The 26,929-nt window shown below is 42.7% G+C and overlaps 1 protein-coding gene across 3 annotated transcripts; it reads right to left on the bottom strand.

Annotated features, from left to right (window-relative positions):
- Positions 1-1,344: 1,344 nt before the first annotated feature.
- On the bottom strand, positions 1,345-5,543 carry LOC110480162 (uncharacterized). 3 transcript variants are annotated; one of them, XM_021547919.2, is made up of 6 exons: positions 5,199-5,543; positions 4,973-5,103; positions 3,750-3,836; positions 3,592-3,655; positions 3,177-3,313; positions 1,345-2,969 (listed from the first exon to the last, which is right to left on the bottom strand). In XM_021547919.2, exons 3-6 carry the CDS (start codon positions 3,795-3,797, stop codon positions 2,574-2,576), a joined length of 645 nt encoding a protein of 214 aa, XP_021403594.2. In that variant the 5' UTR covers positions 3,798-3,836; positions 4,973-5,103; positions 5,199-5,543; the 3' UTR covers positions 1,345-2,573. The 3 variants fall into 3 exon arrangements, 1 of the variants encoding a protein (XP_021403594.2); XR_013339440.1 differs by lacking the exon at positions 3,592-3,655 and having other exon boundaries at positions 3,116-3,313; XR_013339439.1 differs by lacking the exon at positions 3,592-3,655.
- Positions 5,544-26,929: the final 21,386 nt, after the last annotated feature.

The following is a 26,929-nucleotide window of genomic DNA, read 5'->3' as shown; positions in this document are numbered from 1 at the left end:
CAGATTTGATGGCTTCGTTTTCTTGCCTGAAGCACACTGTGATTTCTTCCCATTTGTCTTTGTGGGTGGAACAGGCATTTCAGTATATACTGCCACACTCATTACAGGGAGTTCTTCCATGCTAGAGATATTAACATCTTTGTTATTACTGCCAGTTCCCTCCTCCTCCCCCGTACCAAGTGGTCGCCTGAGCTAGAATTCCTATTAAGGACAGACTTCCAGTAGTAGTATTCTCCTCCTCAAAGTGAAGAAGACCTCCTCAGAGGTCAGACCCTTCTGCTTTCTCAGAATCCTGCATCCCTCATGTTCCTTAGACAGTAATTATTAAAACTGTCAAAACCACTCACAAAAACATCACAGAATTCTCAGAATCGGCCAAGAAATCGTAATTATTCTTTGTAATAATTAACAATGCAAACCCATGGTATTTGAATTCAAAGGTTTTATGCAAGAAAAAATGTTTAACATTTAATACAAGATCAGTTTGACACAGCTCATTTTTCAAGTGCCATAATTTTTCTGTTCATCATTTTCCTGTTCATTTTCAGTTCATCAGACAATTAAAAGACTGCAATTGAAAAAGTCATCCTAAATACTTTTTAAAGCCTTACAGAAACATTCATAAAGTACCACCCACAAAAGCACCTAAACAGGACTCTGAGAGAAAAACCTATTAGGATGTTAGTTTAGTTAACTGCTGCTGAGGACTAAGCTGTCAGACAGCAGCATGATTTGTGGAATTGTCAATTTAACAATGATACAACCCAGCAAACACACAGTTTCATACGCATGGTCCCGGAACAGCATCAGCTGGGCCCACAATATGCACACAGAGGCTCCCAGCACAGCATTGCAGGGGTTTCAAATAAATAGATGCAAACACCATCTAAAGCCAAGACTGCTGGCATGTGGGAGATATGGATTCTATGGGAAGCAATCATCCCAGGCTGCGACCTTACCATGAGAGAAAACACAGGCAGCTTGTACAGGAAACAGGTACAAATTTTAGCTGGTTTTTATTGGGATAAAAATCACTCCTCTCTAGAAATAACAAAAAAAGACACTGATCCTTGGAACATTTCTAGGTTCTCTCTGTCCTTGAATGTACCATACTGTGTAAGTACCCCTCTGTTCTTCATCCCCAAAAGAGAGGCTCACAACAAACACTGCACCACAGTGAACGTGCTCTACGTAATTTCATTTATTCAGCAGTGGCCTGCATCCCTGCTTGAGTGTTGGGACAGTGCTCACTAACAGATTTGGATAAATCCAACAACAACAAAAAAGTAATATCGGTGCTGCGATGCCTGATGTGGGAAGAATGATACACAGAACTCCATGATATCAGAAGGCTAATTAATTACTTTATTATACTATATTATACTATATTACACTAACAAGAACTATCACTAACTAACTAACTAGAAAAACCTGTGACTGTCTCTGCTAAGAATACCACCACAGCTGTGACCTAATTGGTCAATCAATCACCATCACCAGTGTCCAATTAAGAAATCACCTTGGGTAAACAATCTCTCTAACACATTCCACATGTGCACAACAATGAGCAGCAGCAAGTGAGATAAGAATTGTTTTGATCATTCTTTTCTCTGCTTCTCTCACAGCTTCTTTCAGGAAAAATCCTGAGAAATCTAAGTCTCTCTCTGTTCAGAGGAAATGTGAATACCGCAAAGTAAAAAAAAAAAAATTTAAAAAGGAAAACAAAAAAGGGACAGGCTCTGAGGGCTTCCTCCACCAAAATTCATGCCCTTTACAAGATGTCCAGGGAGCAGCTTTATGTCTTCCCAACACCTGCCAGCTTCCTATGATCCATGGAGCCTTCTCCTCTGCACCAACTACTCCACGTGGTGCTTCTGGTGCTGCACCAGCTGGGGCTGGAAGTGAGAGCTCTCCCAACGCTGGCAGCAGTGGTGGGGCTGCTGCTGAAGCCACAGCCACACTGCCTACTTGTACGGCTTCACTGTGGGTGTGTGTCGTAGTCCAGGACATCCCTCTGGCTGCCCTGAGACCCTGGCAGGGGGCTTGGAGACCTTGGCATGAAGTCAAAAACACCTGCAGCTTCAATTTTAACCTGTGGAAAAAACTGACAACTTTGTCCAAGGAATTAGAAGCCACAAGGGTTTGAGTAATGTGATAGTTGAGTTAGCACAAGGTGAAAAAGTAGAATTTTGGGGTTTTTAGAATGGGGTTGAGGGGGTAGCAGATGGAGGGATTTGGGCATGTCCTGGCCTTCTTCTTCTTCTTGTCCTCCATGTCTTGGTGTGATGGTGACACTTTTCTATTGGTTTAAGGTAGAAACACACTGTCTAACATAAGTGATAGATATTGGCACATTATTGTAAACATAGTACACGTAGTTTTGAGTATAAAATGTAAATGCCACCTGAGACTGGGGACAGAATGCCATGGCCGACTTGCTAGACAGAACTCAGCAGGTCAGAGAAAGAATGTCATAGATAAGGAAAAAGAAACAACCTTGAGAAGCCAGTCCTATGCATTCAGACTCCTTCTTTGGCATGGACTGGGAAACAAGGACTTTTACAATCTTGGGGTCATCCCAACACCCAGACCCCAAGAGGTGTGCGTGTGGTTGATGAGGTTGGAGCTCTGCCTGAAGCGCTTCCCGCACTGCCCATGGCCACAGGGCTGCAGGAGGTGGCGGTGCCGGCCGAAGCCCTTCCTGCAGGCTGCATGCTTGTAGGGCCGCTGGCCCGTGTGCATGCACTGGTGCTTGATGCAGGTGGAGCTGCTGCGGAAGAACTGAAGAACTTCCCGCATTCGCTGCATGTGTACAGCTTGAGCCCTGTGTGGACGCGCTGCTGCTTGAGGAGGCTGGAGCTCTGGCTGAAGGCTTTGCTGCACTTGTGGAGGTGCAGGGCTTCTGGCCCGTGTGGGCGTGCCGGTGCTGGATGAGGTGGGAGCTCTGGCTGGAGGCCTTGCCGCAGGCCCTGCACAGGAAGGAGCGTTCCCCGGTGTGCGTGCGCTGGTGCTGGACCAGTAGATGCACCGGCTGAAGCCCTAGATGCACTCGGAGCAGATGGTTGGATGCTCCATGTGAAGGACCCACCTTGAAGCTGCCGCCCTTCTCACCCACCTTTTCACCAGGCTGATGTCAGAGCAGGGCAGCTAAACCTCCTTTCCCTCCTCACAGCCACCTTGCTGGGCCTCTGAGCAACCACGCTGACTCCCATGCTGTCCCCAAACTGCTCCTCTCCTCCTCTGGAGCCCGCTGCCAGCACGTCCTGCAGATATGTGCATTCAAGGTGATCTGGAAGGGGCCCCAGCTCACCACCTGGAACAAAATGCATGGCTGTGATTCCCACTGGGAATTGGCACAGCAAACAGGCAAGCTACTACCTTAGGGAGCCTTGTTTGCACCATGTAGGAGAAGCAGTAAAGGGAAGACTGGGAGCAAATGGAAACCCAGATGGAGAGGCTCTTCAGCCTCATCACATGACCCTGAGCAGACGTGCCATGAACAGCAGAGCCAAGAGCAATACTACAGGTGTCTCCTTATCCCCAAAAAACCTTCACACATTCCTAATATTCCCTTTTCCTACACACCCTTACCTGCAAGCTGACAAAGGCAAGCAGGCTGCTTTCCCTGAGGGGAAAGAGCAAGTCTCAATGTGACCTGCATAAAACAGAGTGGTTCAAATAGCACTGAGGCAGCCTGAAGAGCATTTTGCTTGCTCTGTGTTTATAAACTGACATCACTTGCTCCTCACCCATGTGTGTCTCCTCCAAGGCTCTTCTTGCTCTTCTTCCTGGTCCATCTGCGCAGTTACATCAGGTTCAGCAACCAGGAATCCTTCCTGCAGGAGCAAACAAAAGCAATCTTAGTTGAATATTCAGCAAGAGGTCTTAAAATCTACTGCCCCTGCTGAATACTGGGAACAAACAGAGTGATTACTTAAAGAAATTGAGTCAACTGAGCAACAAACATTTATGGACATCTTGTGCCATACTGAGGCATCTGGTGTCAGATATTTTTCTTGAAGGAGACTCAAGGTTGCTCCTCTTCTGATAAGTGATACATGTCAGAACACGGCACCAGACGTGCTGGGCTTAGAGTTGGATGACAATAATCATAGATACAGGTGTCAGAAAAGAGCAAAACCCAGCCACATTTAGGCTTATTTCTTCAATAACGACAGCCAAAAGTCTAATTACTCTCCTAAAAGTATTTTAAATAGAAGATTACTTCTTAGACACCAGAACCTGATTTTTGTATTTGCTATCTCTTCTTTCTCCTCCAAGACTCTCAGGCTGAGGCAGAAAAACTCAACAAAAAACCAATTTGATATCTTGTCTACTCTAGCTGGATTCTGTCACTTCCCAGCCTGGCATCCCTGCTGAGCTCCAACAACCACCATGAATGCAACTGTTGGGCAGGCTGCCCTTACAAATGCCATCAACACCCAAGACAAGAATTTTTCTGTCAGTATTTACTGTTTTGAGGCCAAAACCAGCCAAACAGTAAGCAACAGCAGTTAGCATCAAGAGGGCTGGCATTAGCAGTTTCTGCAGAAAAAAAGCAGCAGAAGAAGGAAAACATAATGGTAAGAAAGATCCCATTTTATTTTAAAAAGTAAGAATCAAAGATATCAGGGAAGGGATACTGGGGGGATAAATCTAGGAGCAGGGAGTGACATGTACCACAGCTAAAGCTGAGATCACTCATGGGAATATTTTTAAAGCTTTAAAGGCATTACCTCCCCCCACCCTGCTTTTAATCTTCAGAGTTATTTTTTTTTTCTTCACTTCAAAGATGCTGCACAACCACTCAAGCTCCACATGGAGCTGACTTACTGGACAGGTGGGCAAAATACTGCAAACTCATGGGTGCCCAGACCACTTCATCCAACACCAGCTATTTAATGGTGGGAATAAGGGATTGGACAGTGTCAGAATCAAGGAGACAGCTCAGGTGAACAGGACAGTTTTGTACCTCAGATGCCAGGGATTACAAAACCACCAGTCTTGAAATCTTTTCTTCTCTGTGGCAAAGCAGGAAATATTTTCTTCTCCGTGGCAAAGAAGGAAAGTGAGTAAGCAAAAGAGAAAGGATGCAATTGTGAGCTGCAGAATCATGAAGGAAAACATAAACAGATGAGCAAAATGAAAGCTTCAGCAAAAATAATAATAAAAAAACCCCCCTCAATCTGAGTCCCTACCTCAAGTATTTGCTGAATGTTGAAGTGGACCACCTGTGCAGACAGATTGTTTCCAGCAGTTCCAAGCTGATATAAAGAGAGGTTGCTTTCTGCAGCCCTGCAGCTCTCAGGATTTTGCCACTCCAAGCTATTTACAGCCAGCCCAAGCTATTTACATGCTGCAAGGTGATACCAGATGGGCAGCCCCCGCTCCAGAGCTGCAGTCACAAACGTGTCCACACAGATATTTCCCCCCGGGCAACTCATAACAAACAGAAGGGATTTGCTCTGAGAGCTGTCAACAAACAGGAACTTTGGAGGAGCAAATCCATCAGCATTTCAGAGGTGGTACCAGCACCTGACAAATGCCCAACAACCACTGCCCTGGGGAGCATCTCAGCAGGCAGACAGGGTAGAAGGAAGAGTTCCCTTCTGATCCTGCAAAAATTCCTAGTTCAGGTTGCCACAGACACACTGCTGCTACGGTCAGATTTGCTATGGCAGGAAGCAGGTAACTTCTGTATGACAGGGTAGTCAGGAGGAAGAAAGAACTACCTCCTTTCCCAGGATCCCAGTCATGTCTCCATGGAAGGAGGGCACAAACTGCATCAACAGAAGGGACACTCCTGCAGGGATTTCATCTGTTACTAGCAGCAGCATAGCCTTGAGTGCATTGAGTTATTGCTTGAACGTGAATGAAAACCAAAACAGGAAGATCATCTGTGTACATGAAGTTCCTGTCCACAGCTTTGGTTTCTGCTGAGTCGTCTTTATCCTAAATCAAGGTCTTTTAATTTTTTTTTTAATTTTTTTTTTAATTATTATTTGGTATGTGTGTGCTCTGCCAGTGAGGGGCTGCACGAAAGGAAACTAGGTGGGGGCATAGCCGGGATGGGTGACTGGAACTGGCTGAAGGGATATTCCACATCATAGAACTCATGCCCAGTGTATAAACTTGGTTACTTGGAAGTGGGACCAATCTGATTTCAGGAAAGGGGTGGTGAACAATTGCATTGTGCTCACTCTTTTAATTTTTTTTTCCCCTTTCCCTTTATATTATGATTATTATTTACCATTATTATTGCATTTTACTGTGTTTTCAATCAGGAAACTGTTCTTATTTCAACCTAAAAGTTTTACTTTTGATTCTCCTCCCCACTTCCCCGGGCTGAAAAGGAGTGAGGGGGATTGAGCGAGAGGTTGTGTGTTTTATTTCCAACTGGGCTTAAACCACGGAACAAGCAGGAGCTGTGACATCTTACTGCCAGGCTTAGCTTCAGGGCAGAAAGGAAAGCAGCTGAACTGGGGGGGTGTAGTACTTAATCAGGGGTAGAAAACAGGACACACAGGAAGGAGTTCCGTGTGAGGACACAATGCTGTGCAAAGTGGGAGAAGATATAGAAAGTCATTATTCTGGAATTATTAGCTTTGTATTTGCCACTGTTTCCCTAGTGGAAGGAAATGTACATGCGTTTACATTGTGGTGCCTGCTCTTCTTAATTTCTCCAGGTAACACATACCTGGAGGGAAGAAAGAAGTTGACTCTGCGTATTTCCATGAATTGTGGTGGAAAATATGAGAGCTTGGGTGTGTTTGCTTGAGTTCTTCCCCCGCTGATGCTGGAGAAGTTCTCCCTGCACGGGAGCTGACGTGGGAAGGGGTTTGCTTAGGCACGGTAGCACTTGGGTTCCCTGCCGCCTTACCCGAGGACCGTGAGCAGCTTTGCAGACAGAGGAAGCCACCCTGTGGCCACAGGCATGAGACAGCAGACGGGTTTCCCGAAGCTGTAAAAAACCAAGCTGTTTTTCACCTTGACCCCGGTGTCCCAACTGATGAGCACACTGCATTTATGGGTGATGGTTTTGCTCCCAGGTTATAAAAGACAAAATTACCCAGCCTTTCTAGGAGCTAAAACGTGGAAATAACATAGTTTGTGCTTAGTAGGGGTACAAAATAGGCTGGCTATGAGTTGAGGACCTCCAGGATGACAAAAAGAAGAGTGTTTTTTCAGGAATCTGAAAATCTTTCCTGGTAACAAAGAGAAAAATACCTAAAAGCCTCCAGATTCCCTTTTCACTTCAAGCTATTGTTAGCAGGGCACAAACAATGTGAATTAGTCAGCAGCCTTAGTCACTGTGTACCCTGAAGTGTATGGGAACTGCAGTAAGAGACAAATGGACAGGGTTCAGTGTTCTCCTGCTGAGGCTTTGTTTGTTAAAGTTAAAATACCAATTTGCATGAAAGACCTTTTCTGCTGGAGAAGTGATGACTGATACAGGCTCATCAGATTCCATGGCTGTGTACAGATGGAGAAACAGTCATCAACAAAATAAGATGGGAATACAGAAATAGAATGAAAGGGAAAACATAACTCCATCAATTTACAAAACACTACAACTGACAGGCACATTGCTGTGTCCTCTTTGTGCTTGTGCCATACAGCACATTTGCTTACAAGTGTGGAGGGCTGGAGATCACTGTGTTCACAGGCAAAGTATGAATGGGTGCAAAAGGACCAAAAGGACAAAAGGGGAAGATGGCTGGTTGCTGGATCTCCATCACTGGAGGTTTTTTGACTGTGGCCTTGCCTAACCTGATCTGGTGCTGGTGACAGTCCTGCTTTGAGCAGGAGGTTGGATTCCAGAGGTTTCTTCCTTTCAGCATTCTGTGTATTATTTCAGCAGTTTCTGAACTATTACAGATATTTTGAAATGTGAGAACACTTTTTATACCATACTGTCCTCCAGTTCAGTAATTAAAAGTTCGCAATTTGTGAGAAATCTTCAGAAAAAGATTTGGCTGTCTTGAAAATGTGTAAAGTAACGAAGTATAAAAAATGGGTAATGTGACTCTACTTCAAGGAAAAGGAAAAGAAACAAAGTAACTCTAGGTTGATTATAAATGACAAGCCAGCATTTACTACATCACTACTAAAATAAAACTGCTTGAATCTAGACAGAAGGTATAAAAACCAACTTGCATTTCAAAATATCTGTAATAGTTCAGAAACACTACCATATCAAACCTTGGCTCCATTTTTTTTACAACATCAGAGCAATTTCAGTCTTTGATTACTTTGAACTTCAGCTGGCTAGTGATTTAACAGTCACCTTTCTTTTATTTTTGGTTTTGTTTTGACAAGGCCAATATATCAGTATTAAAAGTCTCTATGCTTTTATTATTAAAAGTGTTTTGTCTCTAAAAAGTCCCCAATGCTTAAATAATTGAAATGACCAAACTCCAATGTTGGAGAAAAGTAATGAAAGAAATCTGGTGGGAATGACAGAGTTAGGAGAAGTACTGAACTGTTTTTCCATTTTGCAGCAAGCTCTAGCTAGTCTTAGCCTTTGCATTTCTCTTGGTATTGTAGTGCTGAAAGGAACACCGTACCTACCCAGCAGCTTTTATAGAAATTCATTTACACTGAGCAAAACTGCCATCTAAATAGAAAGAAGTAAGTTTAAGAAAGACATTTGAAGAATTGTGGCTGCCCACTGAAGATTGTTTCTTAAACTTAGGTATTGATCAACCATTTTCACCTGCACTGAAAAAACTTTTGGCATGGAGTGATACATCAATCACTTATATGCAGAGAGCACCAACACTCTGAAGAGCTGCTAAAAGATATATAAACAAGGAGAACAGTTCACTGTCTTACTCTTCTTCAAGCCCGTTTGACAGGAAACTATTCCAAGCATTTCAGCTCCATCAACACATGCAGTTTTTCATAGCCTGGAGAAGACTGCTTGTTAACGCTGCAGAAAGTTAAGTGCTTTCCAAGCAGATAATGGCAGCCCTTGGTTTGGATGTGAAGTATTAAATCTTCCCCCTCTCCCAGTGGTTTATGATGTTGGAATTACTGACTCACAGGTTGGAAGGCAGCCCTGGAGACCACCTAGTCCAACTCCCTGTGAAGCAGGGTCAGCCAGAGCAGGCTGCTGAAGGCCATGTCCAGTCAGGTGCTGAGGATCTCCACATCTCCATGGCATTTAAGGGGAAAAAAATGGCAGAAAGCAAACTGACACCAGACTGATTGAAAAACCAGAAAGCAAACAGTTGATGTATCAATGCTAAAATGCAATACCTTAACCTAGGCATGTGCTTGTGGAAGTGAACAAGCAAACCACCAGAAGCTTGGCAGCATCACCACTTCATGTTCCATTTCTTTGTAGTTCAGAGCACCTTCCCTGTTTTTCAAGGAGTACGTTCTTCACACCGAAATAGGTGCCAGTATTGTGAGAGGATTCCATCTTAAAGTGTTCATATTGTGTTTGATCAAGAACTGCTGCTTTGAGCTTCTTACACTGAGGTGAATTTACTAGCAGCCTTAAAAATGGGTGCAGAAAGAAGAGCTTTCTGTCAGGGCACTCAAGGACACCTGTGACAGGCTGAGACTGAGATGGCCATCAAAGTGACTACAGACACATGGTGAGGGCAACAAAGGGGTTGCCACAAACTTTTTGCTAGGTTTGATTCAAGCTTACCCAGACTGGATAAACTGTAGATTTTCCAAATAAAAAAAGATTAAAATGTGTTGACATCCGTGGACCTGCTGTTTTTGATGCCCTGTTTTTTTACAAATGATGATGTAAGCTCCCTTTATGAAGAAACTGGCCTCTGTGTTTGGCCAATCACATATGAAATGCAAAATCAAAGTTATGTTTGTGCACCAGGTTTGCCACTTTGGCAAGTGACATGAACTTGAGGAGATTTATCACTGGGAGTTTTCCTAGGTACACGCTTGTGTACCAGCAGTCTGTAGCTGACATGTGTGAAGGTTAATGTAAGGAATCTGAGAGGGACCCTTCCCTCACCCAGAACAGAGAGTAGCTGTCATTGTATGATTTTTAAGACTCCCTAAGTAAAATCAAGGAAAAAATATCCTTTGTAGACATAAAAGGAGTGTAACAGCTAGAGGAGGAGAATCAACCAGGGGCAGCAGAGGCATTCCCAGCTTTGAGTAACTGGAAAAAAAAAATTAAAGAGAACAAAGAACAAGTGGACACACCTGTGTGAATTCATCAGTGCCAGCTCCCAAGACTCCTGGGACAGGTGGCCAACACAATGGTGCATCTTGGCAGAGGAGGCTGTGTTTGTATCCCCAGAAAAGCTTGTCTGTTACAAGAGTGACTCCCTTATCTTGGTTCCTGATTGCCAGATTACCCATTACCTGGATTTATGGCTTTGGCCATGCACTTGCAAAACCAGCTAAGGGCTGAAAGCTGGAGAAACCCCAGGAAAGCAACCAGGGAAACTGCATTGAGAAGTCTTTCAACAGGTGCTCAGTTTTGTTACATCTTTAGAAGACAGACAAGGTGTAAATAGTTTGCTGGTTAAATGGGCCCCAAGTTGCACCCAGGGAGGCTCAGACTGGATATCAGAAGAAAGTGCTTCACTGAAATAATGGTTAGCTATTGAAAGGACTGTCATACTGAGTCACACTGAAGGTACTCCTGAAGCTGAAGGCCTGCCCATAAGAAAGGCAAGTTGTTGAGTGATGCTTCTTTTGTGAGACCCTTCTAAGGGGCTATCTGTGCCCTGACTGCTTTGCCCAAAGGTTGTGCCCCCAGCTTTTTGTTTGTGTGGTTGCAGCAGCAGGGCAGTCTTACGTTGTAACTTGTGTTGTCATTTATGGTTTTACACATTTATTTTTAATAGTGTTTTCCTTGCAAGTATCTGAACATGATAGCAAACTTCTTTCTCCAGCTTTCTGTATCTGGAAATAATACTACCTACCAATTTCTTAGTTTTAATTAAGCTCAAAATGGAATCTTAGCGGTCTAGAGGGGAAACATATAAAGATTAAAGTGCCCTTAAAAAGTGTAAGTTTTGCAGTAAAACACTGTGGTTGTCACTCTTGTTTTTCACTGAAGCATTTCAGACTGCTTGAAGTATAACGTGGTCTCCCTTACTTAACTGACACTTGCCTGTGGGAGGAAAAAAGGTTTGTTTAAGGAATGTGGATGAAACACCCTCTAGTAAAAGGCAAACATCATAGATCATGGCCTGCAATTGTCCCTTGAGCCTGGCATTGATGAAGTTTGCTGTTGTCTGCCAGTGTATTTGTAATACCCAGACAGATTTCAATATTGTACTTGGTGATTTGTGAGTCAGTTCTCTCATTTTTTTTCTCTTTGTGCTAAATGAATTAGGAGACCAGTTTCATTGGGGATGCAGAGTCTGTGTCAGAGCATTGATTAGGTATAAAAGCCAGGGAATCTCAGAAAAATGGGAAGCTGGACAGGACAAACGCAGGTCTGAACCAATGTGGTTAATCAAACGTTCTCCCTTTATTCGAGATAAGATGGTAGTTTATATAAGCTTCTACATAGTTCACAGAAACAAAGGCACTCTGATTAGCAAGCTAACATTGTTTACCTTTTCCTTAAGGTGGCCTAAACCTTACACTATAAACCTATACTAATTCACACCCAGACAGCCCAGTGCTCCCCATCACACCTTAATACAAATTCTAGCTGAGCCACAAACTCTTAATTTCTAACTGCGTCAGAGCCTGGAAGGTCTCACAAGGCCCAAATCTGATGCCTAGACTGGAGTAGCTCAAATCTCATAACTCGTGTCCTCTTTCTCTCAAAAATGCTGCAACAAGGTGTTTAGAAGAAAACATTCAAAATAGATCATGCTGAGCAGCAGAAGCTAGGCAAAAAGAAGTGACCAGTATGCATGCATTTTCCCAGCAGTTTTTGGAGAAGTAGTGAAGCACTTCTGATGTAGTCCTGTGTATGGAAAGACATCAGGCAGATAACTGCATTGGGAAGCCAGTTGGAATGGGTGAAGGGAAATGTTGTGTACGATTGTGGGAGAATTGGAAGGAGAAGGACGAATGAGATGCTTGTTATCTTTATTTGAAAGCTTGTTTTTCACCAGAGAGGACTTGAAACTTGTTTTTAATCACTTTAACTCTGCTTTATTCATCTTTAAAATGACACAGATGTCCTGGAGCGTGCTAACAAAGCTGTATGGTATCTGGGGAATAAGACGTTCTTGTACTGAAGGGGTCAGTCTTTCCCCACTTTTTTCCTCAGGCAGTGTATTGTTGAATGATTTCATTTTAAGTTATGGCTGATCCAGGGACTAAGCTATATTAACATGGTTATTTGTTTAAATATTTATTTTCCCGGCCTCATCAGGGTAATCATGTTATGCAAAGTAAAATAAGAGCGGCCTCGGGTCCCGCTGCTGCTCCATTTCACTTGGAACCCATGGGCTGACAAGTTCCAAGTGCATCTGTGCACCTGAAATTGCCTGCACCAGCCTTATCTGCCCAAAGGTAACAGCACATGCAAATTATCTGGGCTCCAGTGGTCCGTGGGTGCTGAGGAGAAATGATTAACAGTGATTATGAGACTACTGGAGGCCACTACTCTGGGAAGGTTTTGCACAGCAGCCTGCCAAGGGAGGCTGGAGTTATTCAGCTGGCTTTCTCCTGAGCCTTCTCTAATTACAATGCCTGCCTGAGGATCCAACCTGCAAGACAAAACTCAAAACAAAAAGCTTGGACATGGTTGCCTGCAAACACCTGCACAGGTACAGGCACACAGTTCTTCAGAGCATGAGAGTAATGAAGGGCACATTGGTTTTAGCAAGAGTGGTGCTGCGAGGCAGCATCTTTCCACTTTGAAGCTGGTGTAAAGCAGTAGCCAAAACCCCAGCTAGCACTGCTCAGCTCTTGCTGCTAGTTTGGGCTGCCTCCTAAACCTGCTGCCTTGTTACCCAGGTGAGGAGGAACACCCCCAATTTAGTGTGGCAGGAAGGCAGAGGAGCTGTGCCATTGCCAGCAGATGTGCAGCAGGGGGAATGGATTGGTGCCTCTGGGGAGCTGCCCTGGTCATTTCATGAGCCTTTGTGCAGATCGTTGTGCAAGGATTGATACTGGGGGAGGCACCTCTGAGGTTGCACTCTGTCCATCCTTGTTACAGCAAAATATGTTAATTACTGGTGTAGCTGCTCTCCTTCAGAGAGCTTGGGAAGCTGAATGACATTTGCTGCCAATGGCACTGACAGACATCCAGCTTTTATCTGGTTTCATTAAAGTACCCTGTTCATTTAGATCTCTGCAGTTGCTGCACGTGGTTTAGACTTCTTGCATTTGCTGGCTTTTTGTCTTGTTTTTTGCTATTTTAATATTTAATTTCATTGCTTTTGTGTTGAAAGGAAGATGGTTTGTGGTTTTCCCCTCCTTTTCTTATGAATATGTAATCATAGGTGGTTTGTTTTCCAAGTGCTGTGGTTTTCATAACAGTCTCCATGTTTGCAGAAATGAGGCAGTAAAGAGACCCACAAAGCTGTGGTCAGACACATCCCATGAAGTTATGGAGGCTCTGGTGAAGTTAGCATGTGAGAAGTGCTAGACTTGTTGATTGGATGGCAACACATATTTTTAGTCAGGCTGAAATATTTCAAATGGTTGCCTTTGATATTTGTCTCTCATTTCTGTGTGTCTGTAAACAGCAGCAAGTAGTTTTTTTAGATAGTCACTGTGAGGCAGTTGTTTCATTTTAAGGCTTTTGGAAGTGTGCTCTTCTCTGACCATGAACTTGCTGAATTTGGGTTCAAGGCATTGCTTCAAGGCAAGCAGGAAGACAGCCTGTTCTCCTCTTCTGTCTGTTTTGGTGCTCATCCTGAGTGCCAACCCTGCCCTGTGTGCAGTTTGCCTTGTTCCTTGTTGAAGGTAGTGATTTGTGCAAAACCAGGAGGCAGCAAAGACAGGTTCAATCAATAATTTGCTGCTCAAGTTGCAGCCTTGGTGCAGTGCATATACTGCAACAGGAAAACTTCCTCCTGCAAGGCTGCCTGTCAGGCTGGGAAATCAGATTCCGTGAACTCCAGAAATAAATTTACTTCCCGAGGTGATTGCTCAGCTGGCAGAGAGGCGTTGGAACCACGGGCTGCTCTAGAGACTTGCAAGAGTTTGGCTTCTTCACATATGCTCCCTTGGCATATCGAGGAGTGATTTGCACTGTCTGCTGTGCCTTCACATGGCTTGTCACATCCAGAGGCAAAACTGGGAGCTGAGGAGGATGCATGGAACTGCTTTGGATTTGTGAGGTTACACTATTTTACATAAATTGAGTTTCCTTGGGGGAAGTTCTGATGCTGCAGGTAACTGTAATGCAGGGTTTTTTCTGAGACATCTCCATGCTTTTGATGCTAAAGACCCGACACAAACAGGAGCTTTGGCAGTGCTGGAGGATTTTTGCTGAGGGCCACAGGAGCAGTCGCCAGTCCAGACGTGCAAGTCCATCTCTAGCAATTAATCTTCCTTGGCTGACCTGCAGCTACACCTTTGGATTTCTTTTGGCTCTTAAAAATTGCCTAATGATGCGAATCTCCAGTGTCACACTTGTGGCCTGGAAAAAAGGGAAACTCATCCACAAGTTCATAGCAGACACTGCTGGCAGCTGATGAAACTACAGGTGGTTTTTTTTTTTGTTTTTTTTAATGAAAGCTATTCTATCTAAAAATGAAGCTATTCTATCTAAAAATTCTCTGCTCAGATGATAATAAGGAACAATTAGCATGCAAGAATACTGGGATCTAAGTTAATGAGATTTGAAGGTTACCTGATGAACAAGCCCATGAAGAAATGTATACATAATTGCAAAGAAAAGGTCACTTTTGAAGTGTTACCTTTAAAAAAATGATTTAATAATTATTCATATTTCATAATAAATTAAATTATTAAATATTATTCATTACAGGCTGCATTGTGTGCACTTGTTCTTTTTGACAGTAAGAAAAATTTATGTAATTCCTAGTAATTTCCTAGTAGCAGCGTGTTTTTATGCTAATCTGGTTTGGAATGTCTCGTTTGGTGTGGATGTGTTCATAGAGGTTTAGGCTTGTGGGTTTATTAGCTGCAGGACCAGAACAACATTTTAGTGCTGGGTTGAAACAAAATTATATTCCTAAAGTGTTTAAGCATGCTGCACTTGCTGTTGTTAAGCAGCTTCTGCTTGAAATGAATTCCACTGGGAAATAAAAGACCCCAGCTAATGGAATTACGTCAGTATATTTGGAATATGAAAAAGGCAAGCAATTAAAAATAGAATATTAATTAATTAAGCTTACAGCTTCCTGTTAAAGATTTAATGTTTGAAGGAGCACTGTAATAAACCCTAGCAAGATAATAATAATAAAACAAATATAATTTGACAGAGTTGGCTTATTAGATATTATTAATTGAGTATGACTTGAGAGCTGTGTCTTAGCATTTACAGGGAATAGAAATAGTTGGTTCATTAGCTGTCACTAATACTTTTTAACATTAGTTTATGCGTTTTGTGGCTTTATTTCATAAAAAATCTTGACAGAAGTTAAAAGAAATTTCTCATTTAAGCTTTATGAAACTGCTAAGGAGGAAGACTGGTACAAAGCCCTTCTGTGCATAATGCATGGCACTTGGACAAGCCAGGCTTTAGTGGTTATTTAGAGACCATACACTTCAGTAGCTGGATTTGGAAGTGGATCCCAGTTCTCACTTTTAAATCCCAGCTCCCAGGTGACCTTCTCAACCCCCCATCATCACCAGAGTTTCAGCCTGATGGCTGTAATTGTGTTGAACTGTTTGCTAGTGACTTTTTCCATGTGCTGTGTTTTCAGCTCACAGTGATGTGTCCATGATAGATGGGAGAGCATGTAGCTGTTATTTTTTGACCTTGGAGCAGCATTTTTTGATCAGCTGTCACCAAGAACTAGTTCTTCACAGTGCTGGATGCACAGGAACACCGAGCTTGGCCAGCACATTCCTGTCTTCCCTTATGGGGCACCAGGGCTCTGCATGCTTGGGAAAGGGGATGGAGGATGGCACATGGCCATGGTGGGCAACAGCTTTCACAGCTTTGTCTCTTCCAAAGAGAGTTCCAAGTGTGTGTGTGTGTGATGGGTGGAAATTCTCCTCTAAAGTCCTTGTCTTTCTGTGTTGGGCTGTGTGGATCACACACTTGTTTGTGTTATGATGTAGAGGTTATATGTTGAAATTGGCACATGCTGCCTCTGTTTTCCAAAAAATCATTGAGGTTGGAAGAGACCTTTGAGATCATCCAGTCCAACCCTCAACCCAGCACCAACCATGATCACTCCTAAACCATATTCCCAAGTGCCACATCCAGATGCCTCTAACACTTCCATCACCTCCCTGGGCCGCTTATTCCAATGCCTGTCCACTCTTTTGGTGTAATTTTTTTTTCTTTTTTTTTTTTTTTAATATTTAATGTTAACTCCCCCCGGCAAAAGTTCATGTCAGTTCATTTTGAGCTCATGTGATAATTTAAATGAGACTCTTGCATGTTATATTCTTGGTTTAAGGTTTGTTATCCTTGCAATTAGCATTTACACTTCTGTTACAAGACTGAAAACAAGATGTTACAGTTAGACTTTTAAACCCAGCCATTTAAGCTCCTAAATGTGCTGAGCTCCTACTGAGCTTCCTTGTTTAATTGTTGGGTGCTAATTTTAAATTCTTTCACATCACATCTTGTTGTATTTTTTTTTTTTTGTCTTTATACAGTGCTTGACTTTTCCAGCTAGAAATTTTTAAAAATATGTGTTAACATAGATATTGAGGGGAACCCAGGCCAGAAAGGAAAGCTGCCTTAGCTTACTGAAAGCTGCATTAGCCTTTATGAAGTCTGACCCACAGTGGAATAATGTGGAGATTTTGTGACCTACAAAATACTGGTTAGCACTCTCCTCCCTATTCTGAACATCCTCACCTGTGAGATGTTACTGTTTTTTACCTGGCACAGAAGTTTGAGTGCTATTCTTTGATCTGCCTTACTGCTTCCCTGTCCTAACACCTCCTCTGTATGTGGTTTCAGGGCTATGGAGAGCCACAAAAGTAAGTACTTGCCTCTCTCCCCAGTGACCCCTTATCTTCCCAATCACTTTCCCCTCTAGTTCCATCATTTTGCAGCTGGAGTGGAGGATGAGACTGAGTTTCCTCCCTGCACTGGTCCCTTGATGCTGTCAGTACCCAGCCAAGCACTCCAGCTGCCCTGCTCTCCTGGTAGCCCTGGATGTCAAAGGAAATCTCATGTTTGGTGCTTCAGTGGCTTAAATTTGCCATCTTTGGCTCAAACCAGAGCAATACAAGAATATGAAATAGAAAATGGGTTCTGATGATGCTGCTGTGTAGGGTGACTTGGTTTTTGTGCACTTTAGTTAGTGCTCTTACTCTGATTCCTGGAGATGGGGACCAGGGAATGTTTTTTCCTTCTACTTTGGATAAGAAGACAGAACAGACCAATAGGAAGCTGTTTGAAATGTGTCCTATCTTATTTTGAAATAGCTAAAGGACTCAAATGTCTTATGGCAGGTGGTTTCAATGTGGGCAGAATCTTTGCTAGTCAGAACAAAATAATCTTGGCCCAGAAGCAGTTAGATTTTTAGAAGCAAGCAATTATAATTTGTATGGGAGTTATTTTCATTCAGACTACAGTAATTGTACAACTCAGACTTGCCAAATTCAACTTATGACAAAAGGATAGTGCTTGTTTCTGCTTCTGACATAGCAGCTGTTTCAAATGTCAGGATCCAGTTTTGTAGAGAAGCTGTTAAAAATGACTGGTTTAGTTTTTTGCAGTGTCAAAGACAATATTCTAGATGTGTCCCTAGGCATTAATATATCTGATGGACACTGATTCAAAACACAGTCTTGCTGACTTGTGACCCCCCAAGAGGATTCTCTCTTTCTAAATCAAATCCAACTAAAATGCTTCCTCAGCCTGGCAAGGAAATGGACCTTCTTATGCTGGGGGAACTGTTCAGGGACCTCATTTGTTACCTGCTGCCTTCTCAACAGCAAGCCCTGGCTGTGTGCAGGCTCCCAGTTGATGATTTGTAAAACTGTGTGGCAGTGCTTCCAAGGTAGTAAGAGATTTCAGAAAGCAAATATATATGGTTTCCTGTACATCCCTCCTGCACATCTTGTTGTGGTGAGGAAAATCTGTGTAAGCATGTGAGATGGAAAAAAGCTGTTAAAATGAAAAAAACCTATTTTATTACAAGGTAAGGTATTAAAGTGAATCTCTCTGGATTGGTTTCAGGCTAGTATTTCAAATAAATATAGTAAAGGAAGAACATTTCCAATTAACAAGAGATAAAAGGAATAATCCTGCTTGTGGTCACTCTCTGTGGAATGTAGCCCAATAATGAGCAGATATGTTTTTCTTCCCTCAGGAGCATAAACATTTAAAGGAATTACAGAACTTATTGGTGAATTCACATTCTTGAATCTAACAGAGACAAAGCAGAAACACTTCTTCCAGATGGTCTGGAAAAAAAAAAAAAAAGAAACCACAGAAATGGCTTGGATACATACTTCATGCTTTTGATACAACAAGGGATATGGGAAGAGTTCTGAGACCATCTCAGACTAGGCAGGATGCAGGATCAGGCCACTGGCAGATACTCTACAGAGATAAATGACAGAGCCTCCCCCTGCAACCCCAGGATGGGATCTGCAGGAAGCAAAGGGGGCAGGCCCTGCTGGCACCCTGGGGTGGCTGTGTGAGGTGTGGGCAGAAGTGATTCCTGCATGGGAGTGCTGAGCACTGCAACACTCGAGCATCACGTGTGAGCTGGGCTGTCCAGGGAACAGATGTGTCCTCTTGGGCTCCTTTCCTGCTGTGTTTTATAGTCCTAGGAAGTGATGGAGGCAGTGGGTAAAGCGAAGTGAAATTCGGATGTTCTGCTTGAGAGACGTGGCAAAGACTGAGGTTTCAATTTACACTTTTTCTGAGTTTTCAGTAAATAGACAAATCTAGTAACTGTAGAAACTTGGCTTCAGCTGTGAACAGACATTTTTGTTTGCTTTCTGCTTTAAACAACATACTTCCTCATGGAGGATGTTACTCAGCTCAGATTTCCATAATTACTTATGGAGCATCCTGTAGCTAGTCCCTACCATCATGTGAGTTCTCATACTGATTATTTTCCTGCCAACATCAGACTGATCAATGAAAACCTGAGGAAAACAAATTAGACCCTTATGGGAATGCTTTGTAGGGGGAGTTGTAATGATGTTTGGGTGAAAATATTTTAAAACTGCAGGTACTGGTCACAAACTGTCCTTGCTGGTGTTTGATGGCTGTTCTCCCGCAGAATTCAGTTACTGCAGCCCTCCAGGATTTGAGGATTTGAAGGGTGACTGTGTTATTTTGAGATTTCTTAAGTTTTGAGATTTCCAAAACTAACCACAATATCCTTGCTGAATTTTGAGGTAGTAACAGCCATGAGGTGGGATGTTGGCAGGTTGCTCTGAAGAGAGGGATTAATAAACAACAACTTGTGTTGGGCAGTCGAAGGGGAAGGTCTGGAGCTGTGCCTGTGTTAACCACAGGGTGGCAAAGGCAGTGCAGAATTGTATGTCTGAAAATGCTGTAAAGGTCCTGAGCGTGAGGGGAGAGGGCAAAAATGTGTCTGTGTGCTGCCAGATGACCATGCTTAGTCTTTCTTTTCTAGTTGTGTATAAATTCCTTAAAAATCCCTTCTCATGAAGGAGGGGGTCTCATGATAATGAAATAAAAACTTTGTAGTTCTGTTCTTGTGTCCCTGTCCCTTTCTTCCTCAGTCAACAAATAAATCAATTTTGCAGCAGAATTTTTAACCCAGATGGAAACCCCTCATCCACTGTTTGTGGCATCTCATGGGGAGTGTCTGATCCGTGGGACAGGTTAAATTCATCTACTTCTGTCACAGGGTGTGTGCTGGGACCCAGCCAGAAAGAGGTGAGGTGGTGGCAAGTTGAATTTCTGTAATTCTACATAATTAATTCAATTTGGAAATGAGACAAGGCTTAGTAAGAGGTACTTCATTATTAGAAATCTGGAGTAATTGTAGCAAAATTGGTGGGTACCCACGGGTTGTCAAGAAAAAGGACTCTGGATTTGTGTCGAGACACGTATCTGGCTGTGACTGCACTTGGGAGCAGAGACCAAAAGGGGTCATCAGTGGGCAGTTTTAACTGTGACTGCATAACATGTTTGATGCTAATATTAAAGACTGTTTCCCAGCTCAGACTGATTTTTGGCATGTGTGGGGAAATTGGTGACGTGATGGACCTAATGCCCATTATACAAACCAGTCTTACAAGGTAAGGTAAAGAATGAGAACAAAACCAAGGCATCTCCTTAGTCACCGCTATGCGTACAAGCTCAGACAGCTGCTGCTGATGTCTCTGTTTCCTTTGCTTCCCATTTGCTCTATCACTCCTTCTGTTCCTCTTTCTGCACCTTCTGCCTTCCCTTCAGCAGCTGTGTGAGCCCCCCATTCCTTCTGCAGCACTGGGGCAGAAGCAATGGTGCCATTTAGTCTGGCAGATTTGGTGGTTTGGCAGCAGCAAATGCCCAAGCTCCAGGAAGGAGTCTGGAGTGAAAGGCTTAGTAAGCAATTGGGGGAATTTTTACTGCATGTGACCCTTTTTGTTCAGATGTTTGATGGTTTCTGGAAACTCTATTTACCCCATAAAGAGAAAGTGTTGATTATGCAGGAAAATAGAGAACAGTCTGCTGGACAGTAGGACTGTGTGGGCAGAGCCAGACAGTTCCTATTACCAGACCAAGGCAGGATCAGATGCCTTAAGATTTTGCTGAAGAGGATTTAAGAAATGGTTAATGAGACAAAGAGAAAATAATGCTGACAAGACATTTACTTGGTGGTGGAATTAACCCAGAAGCCCTGCAGAATGGGTCTTTGCTTGTCTCCTTATTTGTAGATCAAGTGATCCCAGATGTTAATAATTTTAACCAATGTTTTCTGGGCTGGCATGGGAAGCTCATGGAGGAGACATTAATTATTGCAACATTTGTGTTTAATGTAAGGGATGAGTTTAAGATAAGGCAGAAGAGAAAGCAGCAGGGAGGGGAGGCTGGCTTGTTAGCAGCTGCTCTGCAAGGCAGGAATTTCACAGGACAAAGGGGTAATAATGGAAATAAGGGAAATGGAAATTTAAATTGGAGAAGTCCAAAGGATTACTGCAATAAAACCAAGACACTGGAAAGAGAATGTGCTGTGATCCTGAGACAGGAACGACAAGAGCAACAAAGCGAAAATCAAATCAATTGGGAGCCGAATGAAAGCAATGAACAACGATCAGACCAGACCCCCAAGCCCTAGCAGTGGAAGGAGATACAAAAGTAATCACCCTGGGGGACTTCAGTGAACCAATTATAGATTAAAAAATTGGAGATGAAACTTAAGGCATGTCTGTTAGATACCAGCACAGTTAATGTGACATTAACAACCCCCTACGAAGGATCAACAATTAAGGGTAAAGTAAATGTTGTATGAATAGAAGAAGGTAAAGTTACCTTTGTACCCAGGACATGATGGCACAGATACAGCCACACTCTGATAAATCATTCTTTTCCTGCTGCTGGAATCAGCACCAGCAAACTTGGTGGGGAAGTATTTGTTACACAATTTCGGGCACAGTTGCAGTGTTCACCACAAGGAATTTGTGTGTTCACATTGTGACTCTCAGGAGGTAACGTACCAAAACATGATGGTTATGTGACTGAAGGGGGAAAGAAATACCCCAGGAATTCAGAGGTGTCCTGTGGGTTGTTATCAGCTAATCCAGTGCAGCTCAAAATGCAGGGAGGCAAACCCCTCTCCTTAAAATAGTACCTGTTATCTTGGGAAGCAAGGGAAAGTATAAGACAAATAATTGAGGATTTTCTCCCTTGTGAGTCTCCTTGTAATACTCCTGTCTTGCTGATTAAAAAACCACTAAATTAAGCTCAGATGGAAGATCACTTTATAGATTTGTCCAGGACTCTAGCTCCTGATACTTCAACAACTATAAACATGATACTGGCTAATGCAAAATGTTTTACAGTCATTGATTTATGCCCAGCTTGTTTCAGTATAATGGTGCATCCAGAATCTCAGTATAATTTTGTCTTCACCTGGGAAGGAAAACAGTAAAAGTGTACCAGATTTCCTCAAGGGTTTGCAGGATGGTTAACTTTATTTTTGAAAATCCTAGGCAGATTTAGAGGAGAGTTAACCAATAACTTTGTATTAATACAGTGTGTGGATGATGTGCTAATAGCAAGTACAAATAGGGAAAATTGGAATACACATGTAATGCCAGTTGCTTTGACAGCTAAAGGCTATCAAGCCTGCCCAACAAAATTGCAATTCTGTAGAGAAAAGGGATGGTATTTGGGAGATTGTTTTTTGTCAGGAAAAGGCAGGAAGGTTCATGACTGAACAAAACCTTTCCAAGATATGTCTAAGGCTACAACTTACAAATAGAGAAAAGTTGTGTTCTCTGTACCACCCTTTAGGGAAAGTAGAAAGAACAAATTGAAGTATTAAAGATAACAAAGATTTGTTCAGAGACTTAAATGGCCAGATGCTGTACCTGTATTCCTGTTGCTTTAATGCAAATGAGGTGTAAAGGCCAAATAAATTGAGACTGGCCCAGCACAAGTGTTATGTGGTTGGAATATTTATATTATGAATACAATCTTGGCTGCAAGAGCATTCCAGTTTGTTGCCTTTTTTTTAATTACTTGTATTACTGGAGAGACCCTGGGATCCAAATGTTTGATAAATACACACAGATTTCAGTCTCTAAGGAGATAAAAAGAAATATGTATGCTTAAGAGTTCTAGAGGAAAGAACCAGAGGTGAGTGTCAGCTGGATCTGTGGGTCCAGGGTTTGCTCTTCCAGCATGATCAGACATTCATTCCATGGGCTAAATGCCTCCATGCTTGCACTTTCTGAAAATCTTACTCATTTCACAATATCAGGGCATGCAAAAATTTAATCTAGTAATAAAAGGCCTCAATTATTTGCTGTTTTGGCCCCAGCCAGAACTACCTTGTTAAAAAGTATCACGACCAAGAATTTTTCAATCTGCCTTTTAAGTCCTACTTGGCAGGCTGAAGCTGAGTTTCCAGCTTTGATCCTATAAAACACTATTTTTTCAGCCTCTTTCAGTTTGTGGATCTCCTAAATTTTATTTTTCCAGCGCTGTTCTGTTGCCTTTACAACGAATTTCAGTCTCTTGTCAAGACAGCCATTATCCCAAATGTCTGCATTTTTGAAGCACTCCTAGAAAGTAATACAAAGTTAAATGACCTGGGGGTTTTAGTTGTTTTTTTTTAATCAAAGAATATTCTCTGCTGCTTAAAGGAAACTTTTAAAAACTCTTGAATGCTTTAATTTGCTGCAGGTATCAGTGACTGCAGTTTCTTGTGTGTGGTAGCAAAGCTTAAGGAAAAGGCACAAGTGTGTTTTTTGCTGCTTTTTCAACACTTCTGACTGTCACATTGGGTTATTCATGTGCTAGAATGTGGCAGATAGGGAATCCTTGTCACAACTACCTGCAATCTTGTGGTTGTAAAGCTGTTCTGGTGGCTTTTGTCCCCATTCTACACTGTATTTGAAGATTTTTTTTTTAATGAGCCTGGCATTAACCTTCTCCTAACCACAGCAGATGTAATGCTCAGACTGTTCAGTGAATCTTGCAGAGAATATTAACCTGTGAAATCTCTTTGCCTCTGTAAATAATGCTTATATTATTAGTTTGAAGGTGGCAACATTACTGAAATTTCTCAAGTTCATCTTCCAAATTGGGGTTTAGCAAGGTCTGCTTTCCCCTCAAAATGAGGAAAGATAAAGCAGGGAGGAAGAGGAATGTGCTCCATGTGCTCCTGCAGTTAAGTGTTGCTCATGTAGTGACAGGATTGAACCCATATGTCTGAATAGCTCTGCAATAATAAACCATTTGGTTTGGGTTTTTTTCCTTTCTTTATTCAAGCGAATGCAAAACATTTCACCCTGCACACAGCTAAATATAAATTGTCTCATTTCTAGAAGTTTTTCCCATATATGGGCTCTTCTTTTTCACTTGTCATTGTGGGGCAGGCTGGGAGAGCCATGTCAGAGGAGCTGTATGTGTTTGTAGGATATTGGACATTCCTTCCATCTCTTAGCAAGAGAAGGATGAAATGCAAAATGTTTGAGGAAGAGTGTGCATTTCTATTGGCCTTGACTCTTCCAAGTGTTGGACTGTGCCTTCCCCAGAGGTACTACAGGATGGAGAAAACCACATGTACCTTGTCTATAATTAGGTCTGGAGCCTTTCTGATCTCAGCACGTTTCTGCAATGTCCCTTTTCTTAATTTATGGGTTTCTTAAAATGTCCCTGTCATGGAGATATCATCTGTAGTTGAGGCTCTGACATTAGCATTTGCTTTTATTTTTGCTTGCTATCTCTATTGCTATGATCAAGAAAGATATTTAAACTAGCCAGAGAGCTATGCTCATTTTCATGTAACAAAGGAAGAGTTCATGTGAATCTTCATCAGTCTCTGGCGTCCTGCTGCCCCACACAGAAGCATTTCTCAGGTGTGTGCCCCATTCCTGCCTTGGATGGATGGACAGAAGGGCCACTGCTGGAGCTGCAGGCCTGTTTTCTGTTTGCATATGTTGAGTTTCTGGATTTAGCTCAATTGGCTACCTCTGAGTGAATCTGGGCTTGTGTGTTTTCCCATTGAGCACTGACACACATTAATGACAGTAAAAATAGGTGTGCTGTCTCTGCTTACCAGCCTGTGGAAAGGGAGATGTGCAGAGTTTGATATGTACAGATTTCTCCATAATATTTCACGGGTTATTTCCTGCTTTACTTGCTAGCTCAGGTTTTCCCATCTCCCATGCTCCATCAAGACCTCATGCCATCTATGGAATGAATCTCTATTCCCTTCCATGAAGCCTTCAGCATGAAGGGGCAAAATGACCCTGTGAGCTTGCATCTCACCAAGTAAAAAAGGCTTTAGTTTACCTTCTAACTACAAATTCTTGGGGTTTTTATTTAGTTCACCTTCCCTTCCCCCTTTTTCTACTTGTGATTTCTGTTAAGAATTACAAGGTGATTTTTGTCTGCAGTAATGACACAAAATTCTATGTCTTTATATAAAAAAGGGGAACTGAATTCTCTGCCTAACCAAGGGTGCTGTGAGCACTCATTAGCCAATGCTAGAAATTAATGCCATCTAACAGTTTCATTATATGTGAAATTTGAGAGTTTTGCTCTTAAAAGAGGCTGCTGATTGATGACAACACAGATTGTGTGTGTGCTGTCATCTTTATCTTGGCTGTGATTCCTTTTGGGTTTTTTTTTAGCTAGTGAGGATGTGAGGGACAGAAGAAGCCTAATGGGACTTCATATATTGTGTGATGTATGGGGCACTTGCAGTCAGGAATATTGAACTCATAAATGTACTCATTTGCCCTGGAGTCACTGAGAGGGAGACGAAATGCAGGACACTGCAATGTCACAGTCGTGCAGAGTCACTTCTGTGACAACAGAGCGGCAGCAGAAAGGCTGTATTTTCCTGGGATTTTACTGCAAATGTGCAAATGGGCTCTGCTCTCTTTGGCTGGAAGTGAAGGTGAATTTTTGCTGGACTAGTCTTTATGCAGACCCCTTTTGCATCTTGTTTTGCTGAGATTCTGGACATTTCGAGGTGCTGTTCGGAAGTGACCCTGCATGTGCTGTCTGCTCTGTCTCGTGTCTCCACCACAGTGCTGCAACCCTAAGCTCTACCAGCTTGCCTTCAAGCATGAAGGTGAAATGAATTTGAATGTGCACATCCGAGGCAGATGGTTAGCCCCAGCCTTGCAGTGGTATTTGAGAGAGATTTTCTTCGTGTTATTTTAGCAGCACAGAAGGAAATGAAAGTGTTTCTTACTGTAAATTCTTTTTTCTCTCTCCCTTCCTCTGCACTTCTGTGTCTGAAGACTCAATTCACTGCTTTTCTCAGAGAGAATTCTATTTCTGTCTCATCTTAGATCAATTTAGGCCTGTCCTATGCCCATATGATAAAGACAGCATATTGCTCTGATAGCCTTGAACCAAATTTGTAAGTTTGGGACACTGGGAGCAGAAGGTGAGGTGCAGTTGTCATTGATAAGAAGTCAGAGTGGCCAAACCAGCGGCTAAAGTGTGGAATTTTTCAACCATAACCAGATTGTTTGAAAAGTAGTGCAGACCATAATGCAAGGGGTTTACCCACTTCTCAGAAATGTGTGTGTGCATGTGAACCCACTGCATGGAGCTTCCTCAAGGGGTTGTGTCTATATCTGTGTCCAGAGAAACAAAAATGTATGGTTCCCAGCTGCATCCTGAACCCAGCTGTTGTAGTTATTCCCCAACACATCTGCTCAGTGTCTGAAAGCATCCAGAAGTTGGCTCTAATGCTATACCAGTGTACTCCCTCCAGTGAGTGAGACAGCTCGTGCTGGTCCTGTGTTGTTTGTGTAACCCATCGTGGCACTTGGTGCAATGCCCAGTGTGCTTTAAGCCATCTCAAAAAGTGCCAGGTATCTGGCCCTACCTGGCTTTCCAGTTAACTGGTTCACAGTGTTTCTTCAGGATTGGCCTTTCAGTCTCATCTCTGAGGTCTGCACTCCAAACTGAGCTGGGGTGGCTTCTGGACTACATTCAGTTTAGTTTTGCAATGTAACTTAATTTCCCATAAGCTTTGCTCTGCCTGAGGTGGCTGTATGGAGCCTTTCCTGCACAGCAGGTACCACTCAATCACTAGAAGAGCCTGGCAAAGTTCACTTTGGCAACACAGCCTTTGGGAACAGAGGGAGAGCCTTGTTCCACACCTCCTTCCTGCTGGTGAGATGTCAAGGAGTGATCATTTTTAGTATTTCAGAAAATCAGCTGGTTTTCATGTGCACTGCTTTATCTGACTGGACTAAT

Source organism: Lonchura striata, chromosome 2 (genome assembly GCF_046129695.1).
Source record: "Lonchura striata isolate bLonStr1 chromosome 2, bLonStr1.mat, whole genome shotgun sequence".
NCBI classification, from domain to species: Eukaryota; Metazoa; Chordata; class Aves; order Passeriformes; family Estrildidae; genus Lonchura; species Lonchura striata.
The sequence above is the reverse complement of the archived record's forward strand: the minus strand, read 5'-3'. Positions and strand labels throughout refer to the sequence as shown.